Below are 24,283 nucleotides of genomic sequence, written 5' to 3'. Positions count from 1 at the left end.
GAATGTGAAGCGCATCATTGGCTGGACTATGGGATAAGGTGGCATCTTTCTAATCTTATACGGGAGCAGCCAGTCACTTACTGACTAACACTGCAAAACAGAATTGTTCTAATTTTAATTTTGTCAATGGAAAATTGTACTTAGTAGTCAGTATAAGCTTTTAATGATATAAGTTTGCATATGATAGAATACTGTATGTTGACCTCTGATGACTTAGACTGTTATCCACTACAAGACTGTTTTATAAATTCTTTCTCACAGCGATAATAGCTGAACAAGCAGGAAGAGGAGAGCTGGACACTCTTATCTGACGCTCCCTAACAAGAAGAGAGGCCGCGTCTTTCTGTATCCCACAACACACATGCATACACCTGAACCACTCTTATCTTCACTCCCTACGCACTAACATTCCTCTGCCTATGAATAGACGTATTCACTGTTGTATTACTTTTGTATATAAATAAAGACAAGTGCAAGAACAGAGTGCTGCTCACAGGGCCCCCACTCTGGTGTGAGTGTTCTGTGACCGCCCTTGTATACAAGTGAAAACCACAGCGTCTGTGTGTGTTTCTACCCTTAGACTCTTAGCTGAAGAAGTGTCTTTAGAAAAAATCTCTTGACAATTATTTTGGTCCTTCGAGCCGGATCAGAAATATCAGAACTGTTATCTGTGACTCTGTTCCAGGATCTGGCACACTGTTTCCTGACGCCGTGGAGCCAGCACCGAAGACTGTGCACAGCCCTCTTAGACGAGGAGGACCCGGGACGTTCGAGTCCGGGCCGGTCTGGTCCACGGCGGTGGGATTCAGTCTGACGATCCGGATCACCAGTGAGACGTCTGAGGGTGAGAAACACTATTTTGGTTAGGAATCGCCGTAATGAACCGAATAACAAACAAAATAGAAACGCATACAAATAGGTTAGGATTCGCCGTAAGGAACCGAATTAGACCTAGGTTTTAGAGGTAGCCGTAATTACTTCGTAACAAATTGTAAAAGCGCGCAAATGTCTATGTGTGTGTATGTGTCTGGAAGTAAGTTGATTTTACAGCACAATACGCTGCTGAACTACTTCTATTTTTGTTTTTTGCTGAGGCTCAAGTACTGGTGACAAAGGAGACGGTTGAGTTTCATCTCGTAAAACTCATACCGCTTCATTTTTTAGAAGTGAAGTCGAAGGGCGTATCAGTAAACCACTCTGAAGTCAAGCGTGCCAGTGACGGCCCAGCAAAATCTTTGAACATGGAGAATAAACAAGCAAAATTAACACCTGATGAGGAATGTTTAGAAAAACAACAAACCGGAGCAGGAGTAATCCAAAAGAAAGGGAGAGGAATGCACAGGGCAGGAGCAGGGGGTAGAGGCAGGACTAGACACACACCAAGCAGTGGTTTTAGTACTACATGCTGGAGGTGTGGAAAAGAGGGACATTTTGTACGTGACTGTAAGAAACAAAGAAGCAGTTCAGACTAGGAAGAACATAATAATCCCTCGTCAAGAAAAAGATTAGAGATCAAAGTTTAAAAAGGGCTGGATACAGACCCAACTGAATATATATAAACACAAGCGGAATAAAGTGGAATAAACAAAAGGTTAAATTAAATTAGAGCTCATCTCTACTGTATTCAAACTAATAATAGGAAGGATAACAACCTGTAAACTGGTATTAACAATGAAACATTGTTAGGATGAAGGCCATGCCCAGAATGAATAGAATGAAAGAAAATACATAACTCACACAAACACATATTAAATGAAATAGAGAGATGCATGAGGTATATTAAGGTTGTGTCATTGTTCAGCCAAGGAAAGTGTGTGAAAAGGAAAATGTCTCCAGCTTGGGAGGGGGTGAGACTGCAGATCACCCCCATCCCCTGATGGATGCAAAATAAAATATAAATAAAATATTGTAATATACTATTGCTGTTATATAAAAAGTGTAGCCCTGGCTATATAAAAAGGTCAGTTATTTAAATAGTTCATTGGTGTTCATGGTTAACTGCAAATGTTTAATGTGTTCAAGAATGTATATAATTGCCTGTAAGGTATGTGATGTGTGTCAGTTAAATGCACAACCTTTGTATTTGTGTTTTGAGGTTTATGTCATTATTTTTGATATGGTATTGATATGTACTACAGCTCCAGTGAACCCTGAAGTAGTCTCAGGTAGAGGGGGTGGGAGCAAGTGGGGAGCCGTGTGCACTCTGCAGGAAGCGAGGGAGACGAGAGCTGAACAGTGTCGAGTGAACGCAGAGTTTATAGAAGGGCGACAGACATATTTTCGGATTGACGGATAGTTGACTGGAGTGAAAGCTGTTGTACCCTACTGTGAGGTAAATGTGAATTTTGTCTGACACTTGTACCATATGTTATTGTGTAAAATGGACTAACTGCTAACCGCGATTAGCCGCTAGCACAACTGCTAACATGGCCGCTAGCGTAGCCTAGCATATTCGCTAAGCTCTTGTTCTGCTCTGTTTTATTAATTGAGCTAATGCTAAGATTTGAATGTTATCTCATGTAAATTGGCATTTAGCGGGGTTGTGTGATTCAGTAGGAGGAGGCGGACGTCTTGCTGGCGTGTCAGAGAGGTCCCTTCTGCTGGTGTGCTGAAGTTATATGTTCACGTGGGAGCACGTGGAGAGGACGACTGAGTGCTGCTGCCGCGGCCTGCTGGTAGCATTGACCCAGTTTCCCCTGCTATCCCCTTGAACTGCTTGGAGGTGTGAGTACTGTTTGCACGTGCTTTTTATTTTACTGCTTGGCAACAAGTGAAGCGACCATATTGTTTTAGGTCCCAACGCACCCGAGCCACGACTCAGGCCTGCAACGAGAGGTTTGCTAGCAGAAAGCCTGTAGCACTTGAGGTCTGTGTGTGTCGGTGAGAGTGTGTGTGGGCCCACAATATTATTTGATTATTTTGTTTCTGTTGAAGTAGATACCTTACGTTCTTTAACAAACTTTATTGATTTTACTTATTTTCTTTTGTCGTTAAATAATCATTTACTAAAGTGGAGTTAACGTTATAATTGACCTGTTTGTGTGTGATTGATTTCTATACAGTGTAGTTTTATTGCATATTTTATACCATAAGCATTAAAAAGGGAGTATCAATAAGAAAGTAACAAAAGGAACCCAGGGCCCCTCTCAATAGAAGTGGGACGGGTGTTACACAATTCTGGAGGCACCGCTGGGATACTCCCGTGCTTAACTTTTCTAGTTTGTTCTTTAAAGGAGTATTTTGTTTATAGATTTACACAGCTTAGCACACCAGCATTAGGGTTTGTATGATGACTACTCGAAAAGAGTCTCAAATTGCACCTGAGCTTAGTAGCTGGTGCAGCAAAGCAGGTATAGACCCAAACCGGGCTTTTGTACTGCATGATGTTCCTACTGACTTTGACTTATCAGACATTGAAGAGACTGCTCAGTCAGTGAAAGTTTTTGGAAGAGTAAAAGTGAGAGATAGACTAACAGACACCCAGACAGGCAATAACCTTGTGCTGTGTGAATGCCGTCAAGATATTCAGCCAGACCGCATACCACCACATGTGCAGCCATTGAGCGGAGGTCCTGTCTGGAAGATTTCCTCCTCACTGAATCTGTGAGGTCAGCTGATGACTTCTCAGCCAAGCTTAAGAAACTAATGGTAGAAGAAGGTAAAACAATTGATGATGTTAGTGCCTTGCTGTCTACTGAAACCCCACAGGAAAACTCCCCTGAATCCATCATTCGGGCAGTCGGAGACCTGTTGGCGAAAACTATGCGACCTACCAGTGAGAATACTGCATCTCGACGTCTGCGGATATTCTCTGGCCAGTCTCCTACTCCGGCAGGTGAAGAGAGCCTTGATAGCTGGGTTGAGCAGGCTCGCCTGATGATTGAAGAGTGCGACTGCTCTGAGAGAGAGAAGCGGAGGAGAATAGTTGAGAGCCTAAAGGGACCGGCGTTGGAGATCATCCAAGCTGTACGGCGAGATAACCCTGATGCTAGCCCGGAGAGCTATGTAGAGGCTCTAGAAAGTTCATTTGGATCCCTGGAGTCAGGTGAAGACTTGTACCTCGCCTTCAGGAGCCTGGGTCAACAGCGAGGAGAAAAGCTGTCAGACTTCCTGAGAAGATTGGAACGCTCTCTGACCAAAGTAGTGCAGAGGGGTCTCCCTAGCCATCAGTCGACCGTGCACGTATTGACCAGCTTATACGGGTGCAACTGAGTCAGAGATAATGTTACTGCAGCTAAGACTCAGAGAAAGGAAGGAGGAGCCACCTACTTTCCTGAAGCTTCTCAGTGAGATTCGAGAAGAAGAAGACCATGCAAGAGTGAGGCATGAGTCAAACACCACAGTGAGACAAGTGAAAGTTGGCGAAGAGACAAAAGCCAAATCGACAGAGGTTCAAGAGCTCAAAGCCGAGATCAAAGAGTTATGCTCTGAGCTTAAAGAGTTAACAAGTAAGCGCTCAGATGCCGAGCTAATGTTGAAACAACCTAAGAAACTTGCTGAGGCTGGGGCGGAGAATGAAGTCCAGCAGTTAAAGCAGCAAGTTCAACAGTTACAACACCAGCTGACTGTTATGGCAGTGTCACAGGGTTCAACCCAAACGGACTCGACAAAGAGAGATGGGAGAGCCAGACGAAGCAAGGTAAACAGACCACATGCTGCAAAAGATTCAGAAAGTTACTTCTGTTACCGGTGTGGGGAGAATGGCCATATTGCCACCCGCTGCATGGCTCCTGAAAACACTGCCAAAGTAATCCAGAGGCTACTTGGAGCCCTTCGTAGGAGCAGAGAGGAAAAAGGAGCTACAAGTGGCGCTTCTGAGCCCACACAGGTCGGTTCCATCAGGAAAAGTTCCGTACACACATCCTCACAGTGTGGACTCCCAGATGGATTGGTTGGCCCGTCCATGATGACCGATGTGACCATAGAAGGACAACCATGTAGAGCTCTCCTTGACAGCGGCTCTCGAGTCACCATTATATTTGAGAGCTGGTATTCCCGTTTCATCCCCAATGTGCCCATTCTTCCTTTAAAAGATCTCGCCATATGGGGACTGAGTGATTCCAACTACCCATACAAGGGGTATGTGGCAGTTGAGGTGGGTTTTCCCCCCAACTCAAAGGAAGCTGTAGAGACAGTCACTGTCTTGGCCTTGGTGTGTCCAGACCCAAAGAGCCCAGACCCTGTTCCTGTCATCATTGGTACTAACTCCCAGAAACTGCATTCTCTGCTGAGAAATTGTGAAGAGGTAGGAGGAAAAGATGAGGTTCACTCACTGAGGATAAATACCCTCTCCCCAGAACAGCCCTCATCGCTAAGCACCCAACAAACAGGCGTGGTGGGTCACGTGAAGTGGCAAGGCCCCGGGCCTATCACTATCCCTCCTTGTGCAGTACAGTATGCAGTTTGCAAGGTGGAACAACAGCAGCCATTAGACAAAAGTATTCTAATGGTGGAGGTGGGCGAATCCACAAACCTCCCAGCTGGAGTGTTGGTTCCACCTGTGGTACTACCATTTTCTGAGATGAACACTAACAGTTTCACACTTCTGTTAAGAAATGAGTCCCAAAGAGAGACTATTGTCCCCACCGGTACAGTGCTAGCCCAGGTGTATTTGGTGGACACCGTCACTGAGTTAACAAAGACCTCCGCCCAAGAAAGGTCTATTGACCCTGAACTGTTTGACTTTGGAGATTCTCCTATCCCCGAAGAATGGAAAGCCAGGTTAGCAACAAAGTTATCAAAGAGAGCGGATGTTTTTCCCTGGAGGAGTGGGATGTCGGCTTAGCCAAAGGTGTCACCCACCACATACGGCTCAGAGACCCTCGACCATTCAGGGAGAGATCTCGCAGAATCGCACCTGCTGACATTGAAGATGTCCGACGCCATCTACAAGAACTGCTGGCAGCCGGCATAATCAAAGAGTCACGCAGTCCGTATGCTGCTCCCCGATTGTCATAGTCAGGAAGAAGAATGGCAAGGTGCGGATGTGTATTGACTATCGTCTACTGAACTCCAGAACCATCCCAGACCAGTACACTATGCCACGCATAGATGATGCACTGGATTGTCTGACAGGAAGCAAGTGGTTTTCTGTACTGGACCTGAGAAGTGGATATTACCAAGTGGAGATGTCTGAGGCTGATAAAAAGAAAACAGCTTTTATCTGTCCTCTTGGGTTTTTTTCAGTTTGAGAGGATGCCTCAAGGCATCACTGGCGCGCCTGCAACCTTCCAAAGGTTAATGGAGAAAGCTGTTGGAGACATGAACCTGATTCAAGTCCTTGTGTATCTGGATGACCTTATTGTGTTTGGCAGGACACTGGAGGAGCACGAGGAACGGCTACTTAAAGTCCTGGACCGGCTGGAGGAATGTGGTCTCAAAGTCTCCATTGACAAGTGCCAATTTTGCCAACCCCAAGTGAAGTTCTTGGGACACATTGTCTCTGCCTCTGGACTTGCCACTGATCCTGAGAAAGTGAGTGCGGTGAGCCACTGGAAGAAACCCACTGATCTAAAATCCCTGAGATCTTTTCTCGGATTTTGTGGATACTACCGGCGGTTCATTGAGAACTACTCCGCCATAGTCCGCCCCTTGACAGAACTGACCAAAGGATATCCTCCTGCACAGGGTAGCAAAAAGGTTGTTGCTAAAGGAAAGCAAAATAGCTACTTTCGAATTGCCGAGCCTTTTGGTGATCGGTGGACCCCAGCTTGTGATGACGCCTTTCAGAGCATTGTTTACAAGCTCACACATGCTCCAGTTTTGGCATTTGCTGATCCAGCCAAACCATACATTCTACATGTTGATGCAAGTTTGGACGGGTTAGGAGCAGTCCTGAACCAAGAGTACCCAGAAGGACTCCGCCCGGTAGCGTTTGCCAGCCGCAAGTTGAGTCATGCAGAACGGAACTACCCAGTTCACCAACTGGAGTTTTTGGCTCTGAAATGGGCAGTAGTGGAGAAGTTCCATGACTACTTGTATGGTGCCAAGTTCACGGTGAGAACTGATAATAACCCACTCACCTACGTCCTGACCACTGCCAGGTTGAACGCGACAGGTCATCGGTGGCTAGCAGCACTCTCCACCTATGATTTCAGCAGTCAATATAAGCCCGGCCGTGAAAATGTGGATGCCGACTCACTGTCCAGGAGTCCGCAAGACACAGCAGATGGATGGGTAGATATCCCACCCTCTGGAGTAAAAGCTTTGTGTCGTCGGATCACTACAGATGGTTTTCACCAACACACCACCAGATTTGTCGACCAGCTGGGTGCTTCACCAGACGCCATTCCAGCTTTATATGCAAACTTCACCCAGATAGAAGTGGGCCCGCTGGAACAGCTAAGCCGGAAAGAACTATCAGAAGTCCAAGACTCTGATCCAGTTATAGGTGTGGTGAAATCTCAGGTTGAGAGAAACCAAAGTGTTTCAGCTTCTACGCATGCAAACCCAGATGTTGTGTTGCTGATGCGAGAAAGATCCAAGTTAAAGGTTAAGCGTGGCCTTCTCTACAGAATCACCACAAGACCCTCTGGTCGAGAAGTGAGTCAGATCGTCTTGCCTGCTAAGTATCGGCCAATGGTACTAAAATCAGTGCATGATGATGCTGGTCACCTGGGCACAGAACGAACTACAGAGCTCATTAAAGACCGGTTTTACTGGCCCAGAGTGGCATCTGAAGTTGCAACATACATACAGAACTGTGGAAGGTGTGTAGCTAGGAAGTCCATCCCACAGAAAGCTGCCCCTTTACAGCACATCACCAGTAATGGCCCTCTAGACCTGGTCTGCATAGACTTTCTTTCTATTGAGCCAGACTCTAAAGGCATAGCTAATGTGCTGGTTGTCACTGATCATTACACCAGGTATGCTCAAGCATTTCCCACAAAAGATCAGAAAGCACTGACTGTTGCCAAAGTCCTTTTTGAAAAGTTCTTTGTGCATTATGGGTTGCCTGCTCGCATTCACTCAGACCAGGGTAGAGATTTTGAGAGCAAGCTCATTAAGGAGCTATTCACCCTGTTGGGCATTCGTAAGTCCCGAACGTCACCCTACCACCCTCAGGGCGATCCGCAGCCTGAGCGTTTCAACCGTACTTTGCTGGCAATGTTGGGCACCCTTGATCCAGCTAAAAAGCCAAAGTGGAGCCAGCATATAAGCCAGCTAGTACATGCTTACAACACCACTAGAAATGATGCCACAGGATACTCGCCCTACTTCCTCATGTTTGGAAGAGAGGCGCGACTACCCATTGACCTGTGTTTTGGTGTGGGGTCAGATGAAGAAAATGACTTAAAGCACCACCAGTATGTGGCTAACATGAGGAAGGAACTTCAAAAAGCTTACCAGCTAGCCGCTGATGCAGCTTCCAGGAATAATGAACGAAACAAGAGACTGTATGATGCGAGAGTCAGGAATCAGACACTTGAGGAAGGTGATCGGGTGCTGGTTCGGAATCTCGGCCTCACAGGAAAGCACAAACTACAAGACAGATGGAACTCACTACCTTATATAGTGATCGCCAAGTTACCCAATCTCCCTGTGTATCGTGTAAAACCAGAGAGAGGAATTGGTATTGTGAGGACCGTGCATAGGGATCACCTGCTGCCCATTGGTTACATGGTCAGGATGTCTGCTCCATCAGAAAAGACAGCGCGACCAAAGAGACCAAGGACCAGGGCACAGCAAGTAAGGTGTGAAGATGAAAGTCAGACACAAGATTTGGAGCATCTGAGTGAAGATGATTGGTCCTCAGAGTCTGAAGAACAGTGTGTCTACTATGAACCTCCTTTAGCCTTTCGTGACAGTGTTGAACCTCGACTTGAGGGGGCTGAGCAAAAGGAGGTTGTGAGCCTTCCTGATCAGATGGAAAGTGATCATCCCAGTGTTCATGAATTGTCTGAGGTGGAGGAACGGGGGGAACAAATCCCAGTAGCAGTAGATCAGACGGAGGAAAGTTCACAGCAACACCAAGACTCTGTGGTGGTTGAAGAGCTGGAGGAGAGAGATGGTCCCACACCTAGTGTCTCAGTTGGAGGTGCTGACTCACCCTATGACCTCAAAACAAAAAGGAGAGTGAGACCTGTAGTACGCCTCAGTTATGATGAACCTGGAAGGCCCACTGACAGACCTGTGACTATTAGTTACCGAGGTATGGTAATTCAGATTTGCTACGACCCTGACTCCTAAATGTTAATGCACTAGCCAGTACTCTTTAGTGAGGTTTTAACTGGCCTAATGAAAATAGGTCTGATGGGGACATTCAGACATTCAGAAGGGGGAGGGTGTAGCCCTGGCTATATAAAAAGGTCAGTTATTTAAATAGTTCATTGGTGTTCATGGTTAACTGCAAATGTTTAATGTGTTCAAGAATGTATATAATTGCCTGTAAGGTATGTGATGTGTGTCAGTTAAATGCACAACCTTTGTATTTGTGTTTTGAGGTTTATGTCATTATTTTTGATATGGTATTGATATGTACTACAGCTCCAGTGAACCCTGAAGTAGTCTCAGGTAGAGGGGGTGGGAGCAAGTGGGGAGCCGTGTGCACTCTGCAGGAAGCGAGGGAGACGAGAGCTGAACAGTGTCGAGTGAACGCAGAGTTTATAGAAGGGCGACAGACATATTTTCGGATTGACGGATAGTTGACTGGAGTGAAAGCTGTTGTACCCTACTGTGAGGTAAATGTGAATTTTGTCTGACACTTGTACCATATGTTATTGTGTAAAATGGACTAACTGCTAACCGCGATTAGCCGCTAGCACAACTGCTAACATGGCCGCTAGCGTAGCCTAGCAAATTCGCTAAGCTCTTGTTCTGCTCTGTTTTATTAATTGAGCTAATGCTAAGATTTGAATGTTATCTCATGTAAATTGGCATTTAGCGGGGTTGTGTGATTCAGTAGGAGGAGACGGACGTCTTGCTGGCGTGTCAGAGAGGTCCCTTCTGCTGGTGTGCTGAAGTTATATGTTCACGTGGGAGCACGTGGAGAGGACGACTGAGTGCTGCTGCCGCGCCTGCTGGTAGCATTGACCCAGTTTCCCCTGCTATCCCCTTGAACTGCTTGGAGGTGTGAGTACTGTTTGCACGTGCTTTTTATTTTACTGCTTGGCAACAAGTGAAGCGACCATATTGTTTTAGGTCCCAACGCACCCGAGCCACGACTCAGGCCTGCAACGAGAGGTTTGCTAGCAGAAAGCCTGTAGCACTTGAGGTCTGTGTGTGTCGGTGAGAGTGTGTGTGGGCCCACAATATTATTTGATTATTTTGTTTCTGTTGAAGTAGATACCTTACGTTCTTTAACAAACTTTATTGATTTTACTTATTTTCTTTTGTCGTTAAATAATCATTTACTAAAGTGGAGTTAACGTTATAATTGACCTGTTTGTATGTGATTGATTTCTATACAGTGTAGTTTTATTGCATATTTTATACCATAAGCATTAAAAAGGGAGTATCAATAAGAAAGTAACAAAAGGAACCCAGGGCCCCTCTCAATAGAAGTGGGACGGGTGTTACAAAAGATAATAGCATTAATAATGAAATAATATTAATATGAAGAGGCACCTCAGTCAGTTGTGATGTGAGGTGGATAATTGTTAAAAGTAGTCTGCATCAAGCTTAAGGTTTGCTCAAATTCAGTACAATGACATATGAGATGAAGAAAACAAAGAAAATATCTAACTAATCAGGTGCATAGAGGCACTTGACCTGCTTGAAAACCTGTCATCCTAGATGACACATTGCTGAAATATAGAGCACACCTATACTAACAACTAACAAGCTAAACCCTGTATACAACAGCTAAAGCTACAGAATTGAGAAGCTGAACTAAATATATGGTCACTGCTAAGCTGATGAGCAGGCCATCAGTAACTTGTTTTTGTTTTGTTTTGTTTTTGTTTTGTTGGTTTGAAAAATGAATACATTTATGATCATACTTGTGGATCACAGTGGTACATAATGATTAGGCATATGATTTACTAATGCAGATGTAATAACTTTATCCTAAAATTCAAGGAGAACAAACAAGAACAACATCTTCAGTTGTGTCTTGTTGTTGTTCTCTGTGTAGTGTGCTAAATTTTGTTTTTGTTTCTTTTGTTTGTTTGGGTTTTTTTTTTTGAAATGTTGCTTGAGTGATGAGTACTGTAACTTCTGAAGTAGCTCTCACCATGCGTCCTTGATGATGACAAGTCCAGAGCCAGCTGAGAGCTGGGTTGTCTGTTTTGTTTTAGGTGACAAGGCAGAAAAGTTAAAACTTAGTTTCTTGTTTTGAAAAAAAAAAAAAAAGAGAGGTTTTGTGTTTCTCAGCCAAGAACAACTACAATTTCATTTTCTGTTTTTGAGAAAGGAGAATTTAAAATAATAATAATAATAATAATAATAAAACAAACAAAGAGTGATGTTTTGCTTAAGTGTTGAAGCAGGCTAATACTGCAACATACCGTCTAATGCATGATCTGCGAGCAATATATGAAATCATTTTATTTATCTTTAAATAAACTCCAATTATGGAGACCTGAAGTCACATGCTTAGGGCACACCCTCAGGTGAAGGCAGAAAGCTACTAAACAAAGAAAAGAAGCTATACAAAATGCGCCACAGCCACAAAACTAAGCATTCACATTCTTTCTGACTCTTTGTGAGCCTGAGTTATGACCTTGGCTCCCTGTTTTTCTGCTTCCACCAAGGGTGGGGGTGACGCTCCCGTGGCATGTGCTCTGTTCTCTTTACTATCACAAAGAGGCCCCTACTCTCTGAATACAATATTCTCTTCATAACTCAGCAGTATAAATGTCATGAAACGGTGTAACTCACTCACAATAAATCAGCAGTATAGGATAATACAAACCTATCTAATAAATCTAATGATTTTCACATTCTTTTAACTCAGAAGTGTGATGCAAACTAAAACTACATACTGATTATACAAGAAGTATGATGTGGCCTACAGCAGTATCATGATTCACTCATTTTGATTACAGGTATAATGTAATATAATCTCACAACTACTACAAGCACATTTGCCTTTCTTAACACACGCGAGTGAAAGGCAACTGTTAAGAAAATGCTCTTTTGGGTGAGACAGGCCCACGGGACCTGCCTACAAACGCACACACACGCAATGAAAAAACAGCTTACACTCATGAACACGTGAAGATTTTCCAGCAAGGTTAGAGCAGCGAAACTTAACATACACCTGTTGTTTTAATGATGAAGTTTATCCACTACTAACAAATAAACTCTCTGGGTTGCAGGACAACAACTTTAAAAAGAATGAAACTGGTATGACCAACCAGCAATGAAACAACAAATTTAGTGGTTAAGAGTCAAATTGTGAGATGTTTTCTGCTGATTGAATAATAGAAGTGATTACTGAAGGAAGGAAATTGCTTTTTGGGCTTTTAAACGTGATCTTACGAATTTTAACATGTACCTGTGTTGTCCTGTCAGCTTGGTGGGTTATGAGTTGATTATATGGTGAGAAAAAAAAAAAAAAAAAAAGGGGCGAGAGAAGGCTGACACAGGGCCTGGCCCAGTGTTTCTCCCCTCTCTGAATAACACAGCCAATACAATTTTCCTGTTGTCTGTTTTTTGTTTTTGTTTTGTTTTTTTCCTCTATATGTTTAATTACAGGCTGCTTTGCCAGCCCTGAAAGCCGAAGCTGACCTGGACTCCTGCTCTCCCCTCTACCATCTTTGACGTGACCCTGACCAAATGCTGCAACAGCTGGACCCATAACAACAATCTGAAAATGTCAACAGTGCTACAGGAAAGCGATCTCATGCAGCAGAGACGGAGGGCGTTAAATCCAAGGCCCGTTTCACTACACGGGGGAGATTTACAGATAGCTTCAGCTGACAGAGCTGTGACGAGACGCCCATTAAGCCCGAATGAAAAGTAAGGCCGAGCAAAAGAATGCTGACCTTGATAACTCTGCATTAACACTGTGCAGGACAGTGACGGACCAACACGGATGATCGGGCAGCAGAAGAAAGGGCGTGCCAGAGACAGGAGGAGCAACTGAGGTCAAAAGGCACCTCAGAATGGACAAAACACAGAAGAAGATGCAGGTTTCACCTGCGGTGAGCATGGACACTGGAGAAAGGACTGCCCCAATTGGGGCCAGGACCAGGACAGACTGAACTTTGAGCAGCAGCAGCAATGGTCACAACCGGACTGAAAAGGAGGAGGGCAGGACCCCAGGGCACGCTTCAGGCCGTGGTTTACCCAAAACACCAGAACAGGAAAGTGATAAACATACACAAACATACACATCTACACACACTGACTCAGAATGAAGAGAAAGACACACCTGAACAGACGTGCACTTGTTGATTGAGTGAGAAATGACACACACACACATCAGACAATGTACACTCATCAAACATGACTGATGCCCTGAACGCCTTGAGACAGATCCAGCAGGCCCAAAATCAGGCCTATGTAAATAATACAAGTGACTGCTAAAAAGACTACTACTCCCTTTTCACTGTGCAATACTTTTTGTTAAAAACCAACGGTGCAATAGACTTCAATACTTGAAATACTTGAAATACTTGCAATTCCTTTGTATTCTTATTTATTCTATTTATTCCTATTTGTATTTTTACTTTTATTTTGTGTCTTTGTAACATGTATCCTGCCATGTCTAAAACTCATGATTAACCGTATAATTGTTTCCACTGTTGCTGCATACATAGCCGTGACAAATGATGATGATGATGACCCCGACCTGTTGAAACATGAAAACTTTGTGTGATTAATGATGGTGTGATAGAAACTGTACAACAAGATGTTACATACTGATATCTCACTTGAAAGTTATACTGACAACAGGAGGGAATGTCAATGGAAAATTGTACTTAGTAGTCAGTATAAGCTTTTAATGATATAAGTTTGCATATGATAGAATACTGTATGTTGACCTCTGATGACTTAGACTGTTATCCACTACAAGACTGTTTTATAAATTCTTTCTCACAGCGATAATAGCTGAACAAGCAGGAAGAGGAGAGCTGGACACTCTTATCTGACGCTCCCTAACAAGAAGAGAGGCCGCGTCTTTCTGTATCCCACAACACACATGCATACACCTGAACCACTCTTATCTTCACTCCCTACACACTAACATTCCTCTGCCTATGAATAGACGTATTCACTGTTGTATTACTTTTGTATATAAATAAAGACAAGTGCAAGAACAGAGTGCTGCTCACAGGGCCCCCACTCTGGTGTGAGTGTTCTGTGACTGCCCTTGTATACAAGTGAAAACCACAGCGTCTGTGTGTGTTTCTACCCTTAGACTCTTAGCTGAAGAAGTGTCTTTAGAAAAAATCTCTTGACAAATTTCAATTAAGGTAGACTTTTTTTGTGCGTAACGCAGATTTTCTGTGCGCAGAGACCGTGCCAGCAGTGCGCAATTGCGCACGTGAGCAGCTTAGAGGGAACATTGCTCAGGGGGCTGAATTATTACGCACACCCCACTTTTCAGTTATTTATTTGTAAAAAATGTTTGGAATCATGTATGATTTTGGTTCCACTTCTCACGTGTACACCACTTTGTATTGGTCTTTCACGTGGAATTCCAATAAAGTTGATTCATGTTTGTGGCTGTAATGTGACCGAATACTTTTGAAAGCCACTCAATGTAATAGAAATTTCCATACATAAAATGAACACCGTCTTTTCTTTCATGATTATGAAATAGATTTCTTGTAACTACTTTTTCCTTGTCTTGTGTCATATCATAACTGTGTGACATGTTTACTAAATATCTTTGTGCTAAAAACAAATTAAAAGAAAAGTAGGGCAAACAAAACAAAGTCATGTATATAGAGACAATCATAGAGTAGCGATGACAGATGGACTGCATGTATTGTCTAAGTTGGGTGTGTGCACGTGTGACGTCAAATGTACATATGCGGGAAGAACAAAAGGGGCTTTTGGTTTTCAGACAAAAATATTTAATCATATGAGGTTAAAGTTCTTCTGTTCTTTGTGTAAATGCTTCGGATATAAAATTCCTTTGGTAGTTCACATGGTGCAACAGCAGCCATCACACAAATCCCAATGAAAGGGAATAGATTGAATTTATGCTTCCCGTATTGTGCTTAAGCAAACTTTTATGACTTTTGGTGGGCTTCAGGTATGCTATGTGTACAATTTAAATTTAAATGCCACTTTTTCACCATTCATTACACAGACAGTCTGAGTTTTCGTTATCGCTTTATCAGATATTTACCAAAGAAGATAACTGAGATACGTCTGGAATCTCAATGTTTTTATTTGTTTCATGGTTGTCGAGTAATCAAGACTATCCCTTGAACATCGGGTGTTCTGGAAATAAGTAAAAAGCAGTTCATTTGGGAAAACAAAGCAATTTCTTAAGAAGTAAAATCATTTGCCTGAGCTGCTTTAATAAAGTAGAGAAAAAAGTGGATTTCTGCATCACCAATGGTGACGTAAATAAGACAAAAAGCTGCTCAAAAGCAGTAATGCTGAATATAAAGAAGAGAAAAAATAGTTGTTCAAAGCAACCATTTTCACATGGGGGACAGAAACTTCAGTTTCGTGACTTATTAATTTTAAATTTACATACAAAACATTGGCACGGCTTCCCATGTCTCCAAGTAAATGGACTTTGGTTAGAGACCTGAGATACTGTTGTGGTGAACATAAAAAACTTACATGTGTTGAGTTTCCCTCTGTGTGTGTGCACAATACTGTAGTTTTTAATACTGAGAGCAGTGTGTCAGGATTTACAAGATGAATCATCATCAATTTCAAACTCAAACTCAAATCTCTTATTTTAAGGCTTTTACATTAAAATATAAAACAACTTGAGGTGACTTGTTGTTTACAACTTATTGTAAATCGGGGCCCATATAAATAAAACTTTATTGAACTGATTTGTTTATCAAAGTTTTTGTAATTACAAAAGGAAAACGTTTTCCTCTCGATGGGCATTCTGAAGTAAAAGGTCATTACTGACAAAACTTGCTCTTGCATAAGATGGAGGGGACATTTCAAGTTGGGCATACTGTAATAACCAGAAAACTCACACTGACACCTCTCACCAACCACTGCTGAAAGTGTTTACGAAAATAAAATATAAAATAAAAATAAAAAACTTAACAAATGTAACAGAGACCAAAGATAATGTTTGACGTTCATGGCAACCGGGTTAGCCCTGCCTTCACAGTACATTACTGTCAGACAGACAATCATGAAACTTTTCTCGTTCTACAACATGTCCCAGCCTACTTTTGCCTAATGACTTTCTTTTGTGCAGAGACTTTATCACATTCATCATGTCGCTCTCTGCACTGGTACCGCTGCTGCTGCTCGTCTGTAGTGTCCAGGCTAATTTTTACAGTATAGTGGTGAACTACTACCCAAGTGGCAATGATTCAACAGGATCTTCCACTGTAAGTACACTTTCTTAAAAAACAAGTAAATTTGCTTTGTGAATTTTAAAAATTATTTAGGTAAACATGTCTTCACTGTAAATCTGCAGGGCATTCTTTATTACAAGTTGGGCTACAGCTTCTGCTTGAACAGTGTGCCCTACTACATCGACGGTCAGCCACTTGTGCTACAAAAGGTCGATGAGCCGATAAATGGAGAGTGGTGCCAAACTGAAGGAGTCATCTCTAAGTATTTTTCCAGCAACTCTATGTTTTCAATTCCGTGAGTGCACCCGTACATAATTACATATGCATAAATATAGACTTTGTTGTTGATTTGTCACTGAGGGGGAATGAAATTTAATACCACAACTTCTGAGAAGTCATTCATTTCTATTGCAGGGCCTCTGGCATAGACTGGATCTTTGGCATCAAAAATGGCATCGTATCATTTCAAATTCAGGCTCTGGTGGAACTGAGGATCCGCTCTGACATCGGCAAAGCCAACACATCACCACAGACCACTATCATACCAGCTATCAGGTCAGCCCTGTTTGTGGCTCCATTTCTTTTTTAGTAATTATACAAACATACATACATTCATACAATTTTATGTGTCACTTCTGGTAAATTCATTGCCTTTCAGACACGGAAAGTTTCTGTGTAGAGATGGATGAGGATAGAGAAGTCTTAAAGTGAAAAATTAACCTTTGGTCCTCCTTCATTAATGCAATTTTGAAGCTCTTGAACCATAAAACCTGAACAGTGTCCAGGCTGTGGGTGTACTGAGTAGATTTCAAACATGAACATATAAAAATGGTGTCAGGTATTTCACAGAGATAAAAGCAAATAATGGAAAATTTGATTATTTTATATTTTTATATTGTTCCTTCAGTGGGCTGGTTTCAGTCATTATGCAAATGTACTGTTTATAAGGTTTGGGGAAACCTGCAGCCAGCTGAGACTGAAGAAGTCACTTGGATGAGTGACGAAACGTTTCTCCCACAAAACGCTACGTCCAGATGAACAGATTCAACTTTTGGAGATTTACTTTCCTGGATGATTGAGAATGCATCAAGACATTTTTTTAAATTTATTTTTATTTTCACTTTCTTTCAGAGTTCCATCAAACTGTCCAAGAAATCTGAGCCTGTTGATGTTTGATCCTGATGGAGACATAGTGAAATGCAGAAATGGAGATGCATCACTCTCAGAGTGTAGGCCCTGCACACCACCATCTGTTCTCAGCCTTTCACCAGTAAGTAACAGCTATTACTCTTTTTGTCACACGGGACATGTTGGCATAAACATGAATCCTCGTGTACCAATCTATACTAAATCTGATTGTAATGAATTTTTTAACTATTTTGTAATAAGGTCGCTGCCATCAGGTCTAATGTTTCTCCATCATCCTCTCAGTATCACATTTGCACTTTGCTTACTTCTGATGCCTGGTCCTCTTTTGCTCCTGTTACCTTACAGGACATTAGTACTCTGCTTGGTCATATGAAACTGACTTTAAACCACATTGACGCACTTCCTCCATCAATTTTTTTTAGTGTGTTTGACTCTATTGGCCCCTGTGTTAAGGAAATAATTAATTCTTCTCTTTATACTGGCTCAGTTCCCAACTTTTTTTACGCAAGCTATTGTTAAACCAATATTAAAGTTTAGATCCATCTCTTCCAGACAGTTACCAATATCATATTATTTGTGTCAAAGAAAAATCGGTAGCAGAACAACTTAACAACCTTTTGGAGAAAACAATGTTCTAGACATTTTTCCAGTCTGGTTTCCGCAAATTGTACTCCACTGAAACGCTTCTTACTTGGAGTGTCTGGTGACATTTTGATGGCAGCAGACACTGGAGAGTACACCGTGCTGCTTATATTGGATCTAACCTCTGCTTTTGATACTGTTGATCACAGTGTCATGATAAATAGGCTTAAGGATTTGTTCAGGATTACTGGTGTTGTTTTAAAATGCTTTATGCCGTATCTATCTGAGAGAGCTTTTACTGTCTTTATGAATCAAGTGTTGTCCGAAACATCAGCTTTGCCTTCTGTGGTACCTCAAGGATCTGTTTTAGGTCCGATTCTCTTTTTGCTTTGTATATTCAATCTAGGCAAAATTATCAGATGTTACAATAATATTTCTTATAATCTCTATGCAGATGACATTCAGTTATACACTTCTTTCAAAGCTTCTGAATTTTATAAATTGGCTTGTTTAAATAATTGTCTGTCAGTAATCAAACAATGGTTAAACAACAATTTCCTCCAGTTAAATACAGATAAAATAGAAACTTTGATTGTTGCTCCTGATCTTATGATTTCAGAAATTAAGCAGGATATCAGTTTTTTAGGCTCTTCCGTTCAATCAAGTTTCGGGCAAGTCTTGGACACCCAAATCAAGAGACTTGGGTCTCATATTTGGTTGTTCAATGTCTCTTGAGAAAAACTTCAAACAAACTAATTTGAAACTGTTTTTATCATCTAAGAAACATTTCTAAACTCAGCCTACTGGTGTTAAAGGCAGAACTTGAGATGATTATTCATGCTTTTATTTCTTCTTGATTGGATTATTGTAATGGTCTCTTTACTTGTTTCAACAAATCAGCTTTGGTTCGGCTTTAGACTATAGAGAATGCTGCGGCAAGACTTTTAATTGGCACAAACAAGAGGTCACATATTATTCAATTTTTTGCTTCTCTTCTTTGGCTACCAGTAAAAGTAAAAAAATTAGTTTTAACTTTGTGAAAAGTTCTACATAATAAATTTTAGTTACTTACTTGCAATGATGCTTGATCATAGCATCATTTCATATCATATCTGGCAAAGTTGGTCTAAAAAACAAATCAAAACCCCTGCTTTTTGTTCATTTAGATAAGTGTAAACTCTATGTGAGGTGTCTTCATGGCCCAATTTTTGTCTTCTTGCAGTCCTCTTGTACTCTGTCATTCAGCCCCACGAACAGCAGTGATGAAGGTCCGTATGCGGTACAGCTGATGATAGAGGACTTTCCCAGACAGAACATAACGTTGACTCAAACCAACGGGACACAAACAATAATAACAACCAACGACGCTATCAGCAAAATGCCAGTTCAGTTTGTCGTGAGAGGTAAAAATAATTTCTCCTGGCTCCTGCTTAATGGCTCTGTTATTTTGGCCTTTTTTTCTTTTCACCCTGAAGCTAACGTTACTTTATCCTTACTGCAGAAAATCCTGAATTTGTCAAGATTTAAACAACTTGTCTTTATGGCTGCTTATGAACTTGGAAAAAGCTTTCTCTTGGCTACCTGTAGATGAGAAAAACAATCCTGGTGGGCCAGTTAGAGTTTCTGTCCTTAAAAAAATGTCTTTATTATTGTCATCACTGCTTTGTGTGTTGTTTCAGTGGATCCTGCAGCACCATCGTGCACAGAGGGACTCTTTCTACCCATGTTCCTGCCTCCAACCCCAGCCCACAGAACCCAGCTCTACACCAACGTCAATCAGACTCTGGCTATCAGCATCAAGGCACAGACACTTAACTCCACGTAAGTAGATATCTAAATATATAATTAAAAGACTTTATTTGTTAAATTATCAATGATTAACACATCCTGCAGAACTGACTGTTTCTAAAATTAAAATGTAGCTTTAATGCGCAAATCAAACCTATTTTTCATTTAATCAGATCATGAATCTTATCTTCTGAGTTGTGTAACTTTAGCACTTCTACACTGCGCTGCTACAGACAGGTTTGACAAGCCAGCAACCCAACCGGTTTTATACTGACGTTAGGATGTACTGGCACTAGGTTAAGCTAAGACAATTAAAGAGAAACAAGAATAAAATAAACATCTTTTTAGCCAAAATTGATTGATTTTTACAGTAAATAAAATCTAAAATAATTATTTTAAAAAATTATATAAAAGTCACATATCAGGTCAAAATGCCACTCTAATAGTTGAAGCATTTACAGCATGTCACAGGTAAACACTTTTTTCTTATTGTAGATCATAAACTTTTTAAAAACTAACTTTTTTCTTGTTTTTTTTTTAAAGGATCTCTGAGCTGCTGTTCAGCGCGCCGCACACAGTAACTGAAAGTCAAACAGGCCCAGGAGAGTTCACACTGACGTGGACGCCATCTGACTCAGTAGCTGGACAAAGCCACCCCATTTGTTTTGTTGTCCAAGCAGTTTTAGGGTCAGTATCCTGTTTCATGAATACGATCCTACTCAAAAGTATATTGAAACTTTCATTAAAACAAAGTGAAATGGAGCACATGTAATTTGCACATACATTTGAGTGTACGTCTGTTCCAATGAAACTATTTAACTTTGAGGACTGACTGGCTTAGTTAATTGCCTGCACTTTTTCATTTTGCTTTTATATTCACTCATAAAATGCGTCCAACCTTCATTCCTGTAAATCTTTCAGACGCAGGCATTTTAATTATAGTATCAAAACAACTGGAAGGCAGACTTAGAAAAGAAACCAAAATTCATTGAAGACAGTAGACATGGGTGTGTCAAATACCTTTGAGGAATAATTCCATAACAACAGAGACATACCTGAATGGGTGTGACAAGATCAACTTGATAGTTGAAAGAAGAGCAGAAGAAACAGATAAAAAACAGCAATGGTTTATAAAACAAGAACTGCCTCAGTAAGTAAAAGAATGAGAAGAAAGAGAAAGAAGAGCAACACAGTGAGTCCAAACACAGTATACGGTCCAGCTGCAAACAAAGCTTTTACTGTATTAGTGATAAGAACAGGAAGACTGGCCAAGTCAGTTTCCACATTTAAACCTGTAAATACTAAATGGAACATAGGTTAATTTGCCAACTTATAACTCATTTAATGCTAAAAACCTAATTTTTCAATCTGTCCAAACTAATAATATACCAAGTCCACAGCAACATACAAGTCTCTTCCTGTAAAGCCATACACATGTTATTTTTCCTTTCATAGCTGATTCATTATTTGGTGCGCACAAATTTGTTAGTGTCTGATAAGAAAAATACTTAAAGCTTTTGTCCTTTTGAGTATAAAATCATGACTGTTAAGCGTTGAAGGGTACTGAGCCCACATTTTACCTGCTGAAATCCTGCCTCACTGGAAGAGCATTTCTAACAAAGATACTAAAGTTTAATGGTTTGGAGACTTGGTGTTGGAACTGCATTAAATGATTGTGCAACAAATATGTTTGATTTTGTTTTTTATACTTGCAGAGTTACATGTAAATTTACTGATGCTAATTTTTTTTAAAGCTATTCATAAGGCACTGCTTTTTCATGTTCTTTGACTTCAATCCAAATCCATCAAACTGTACCAAACTGAATAACATTTTTATTTAGATGTGTAACTGCAAGATAAACTCTCTAAACATTAAAAAAATGTATATTAAAAGTAACGTAAAATGCATTTTGATAAAGAATCTCTTGTACTGATTTATTTTCACAGAGCAGCCAAGTACCACTCTGAGCTTCGATGTGTCATTGCGACCGTTAGAAAAGGTGAGCAGTGATTTAATGTCCAATACCTACAACTACATAATTGATACAGTTCATGAGTAACCTCTGTTTCAACTTTTTACAGCATCGCCAACTACATCACCCAATACACCAGAGTGTGAGTATGAAGGCCTGGACTAAATTAAAGTTAGCCTGACTTATCAGATTTAGAGAATAAATAGAAAATAGTAGAAGAACAGAAACTAGTACTTGCATTAAAAATGAATCAAACCAAAAAGCCAGAACTTTTTTTCCCTTCATTCCAGTGGAATAATTGGTCTTTGCATAGAGCTCAACTTTGGTAAACACTGGGTCAAATTCAAACCACTCACTGACTGCAGAAAACTGGAGAATCCAAAATGAATTGTGCTGGATCATCTTAATTTCATTTTCATCTTTATCACAAATCCTCCACTAGAGGGTGGAGTGGTATGTTAAAATCTAGGGCTGGCAAGCTTAGTTAACAGTGTTGGTAAAGTTACCTGAAAATAGTAGTTAGTCACTAATTACTGATTACTTCTCCAAGTAATCCCATACTTTACTGATTACTTATTTTCAAAAGTAAGTTACTTTATTAATTAGTTACTTTTAAAAAACATGATACACACCCAGAAATTGTAATAAAGCAATAGACATTTCAGCCCAATTCTATTTTTTGTGCATATATAAAATCTGTTTTGTCTGTTTTTAAAACTTGTTTTATTACTTTTATTTTTTTTAACTTTACACACACTGCATCAAGCAAAAATTAAGGAAGAAATTTGTTTAACATTTAAACCTATTTCCTGCATATTCCAGCATGTAAAATAAAATGGGTTTTTTTGTGTTTACACTCTTTCAAATAGATGCAAGTAAAACACAGCAAAAAATAAATAAAATCAAAGATTTAGCGGCACTAAGTCCTGTCGCTCTTAAATCTATTTTCACCTGTTTAGCAGGAGTGGGGCAGGTGGAGGTTTGCCCGGTGCCGCAGCGGTCATATCAATGGAGGGATCCGGGGGTTTCTCTGTCAATTTCACATTCCCGTGGCGGCTTGCTTGGTGCTTGCTCAGATTTGAAGTTTAATTTTTTGCTTTAAAACAAGGTTTTCTTCCCATGCAGGCTAATGTTTTTGTCACTTTTCACAGAATCAAACTCAAAGTAATGTCAATATTTCCAAGCTTTAAACACTGCATGGTCGTACTCTCTCCCGCACTCCATATTAACCATTGTTGACCTACACGCGTCTGTTGCTGACATGGACTTCACACGCTCGTGCATCATTGTCATTAGACACTCTACCAAACAAAATCACAGTTTAGTAACGCAGTAATGCAGTGTGTTTAAAAAAGTAAACAGTGAATGTAACAGTAATTTAATTACTTTTTTGAAATAGTAATCCCTTACTTTACTCATTACCTGTAAATAATGTAATCAGATTACAGTAAAGCATTATTTTTAACGCACTGGTGACCATCTCTGTTAATTAACAAACTACATCAAAAAAACCAACCCAAAAGTTCTTGTTGGTTTAGAGACTAACATGGTGTCTTTGTGTTTCTAGATGTTGCAGCTCTGAAAATGAAGTTGTCTTCTACAGTGGACTTGTCTCAAATCAATAGGGATGTCTTCTTAAATCAGGTTAGAATTTTTCTTATCCAGAGTTAAACTGACTCACCTCCTGCAACACTAATGTTTTGGACATGTGGTGTATACTTGTATACAGCGAATAACAAATGTATTAGAACACATGTCATGAAAACAAGAAAACAAAAGTATCTTAAAAGTCTGCAAAAGAAAACTTGCTTAAAATTCATATTGCTATTCATTAAGAAAATAACAATTTGGATTCACATTTTCATTCACGAATTTCAGCTGGCACACTGGACTTCTCTGAGAAGTCTGAAAATAATCAAGCATAATTATGCTGTGTGGCAAGAAATGTATTTTGAGTCATTTAAAAGTCTGCACTCATGACTCACGTTATGACATATTTAAACAAATATACATTTTCCTCAACATAAAAATATTAAAACTGTTTTGTAGATGATATCTCAGATCCACTTTCCAAAGAAAAACCACACCTGAGAGAGCGGCGATGTTTTCTCACTGCTCCTTCTTTCTCCTCAGATTAAACAGAAACTGGAGTCATATGGACTGCCTGATGACGTCAGTCTGCGCCTCATAAACAGTGTGCCACAGATTGGCGTAACTGCAGCGTCCTCTAATTCTACAAGATGAACCTGAAGTCCTGCATCTGCATGCTCTATCTTCACTCTTTCTGTACCAATTGGAAACATCTGTGTGGAAAGATAATACAAAATCTTACTTATCACGCATAATTTTGCATTCAACCTGTCTGTCATAAAAATTGGTGATAAAACATTA

General features: G+C 40.7%; 1 protein-coding gene across 4 annotated transcripts; it reads left to right on the top strand.

Moving 5' to 3' along the window:
- Positions 1-2,013: 2,013 nt before the first annotated feature.
- LOC116326309 lies at positions 2,014-24,283 on the top strand. 4 transcript variants are annotated; one of them, XM_039610253.1, is made up of 13 exons: positions 2,014-2,332; positions 2,557-2,724; positions 16,298-16,433; positions 16,523-16,695; positions 16,815-16,955; positions 17,532-17,670; positions 19,354-19,534; positions 19,811-19,952; positions 20,463-20,606; positions 21,867-21,919; positions 22,002-22,034; positions 23,460-23,536; positions 24,026-24,283. In XM_039610253.1, the coding sequence occupies exons 3-13, from the start codon at positions 16,317-16,319 to the stop codon at positions 24,134-24,136; spliced, it is 1,311 nt and encodes a 436-aa protein (XP_039466187.1). In that variant the 5' UTR covers positions 2,014-2,332; positions 2,557-2,724; positions 16,298-16,316; the 3' UTR covers positions 24,137-24,283. The 4 variants fall into 4 exon arrangements, with proteins under 4 accessions (XP_039466187.1, XP_039466186.1, XP_039466185.1 ...); XM_039610251.1 differs by lacking the exons at positions 2,014-2,332; positions 2,557-2,724 and adding exons at positions 9,358-9,680; positions 9,905-10,071; XM_039610250.1 differs by lacking the exons at positions 2,014-2,332; positions 2,557-2,724 and adding exons at positions 9,358-9,680; positions 9,902-10,071.

Source organism: Oreochromis aureus, linkage group 3 (assembly GCF_013358895.1).
Source record: "Oreochromis aureus strain Israel breed Guangdong linkage group 3, ZZ_aureus, whole genome shotgun sequence".
In the NCBI taxonomy this organism is placed as follows: Eukaryota; Metazoa; Chordata; class Actinopteri; order Cichliformes; family Cichlidae; genus Oreochromis; species Oreochromis aureus.
This window is presented reverse-complemented; position numbering and strand designations above follow the sequence as displayed.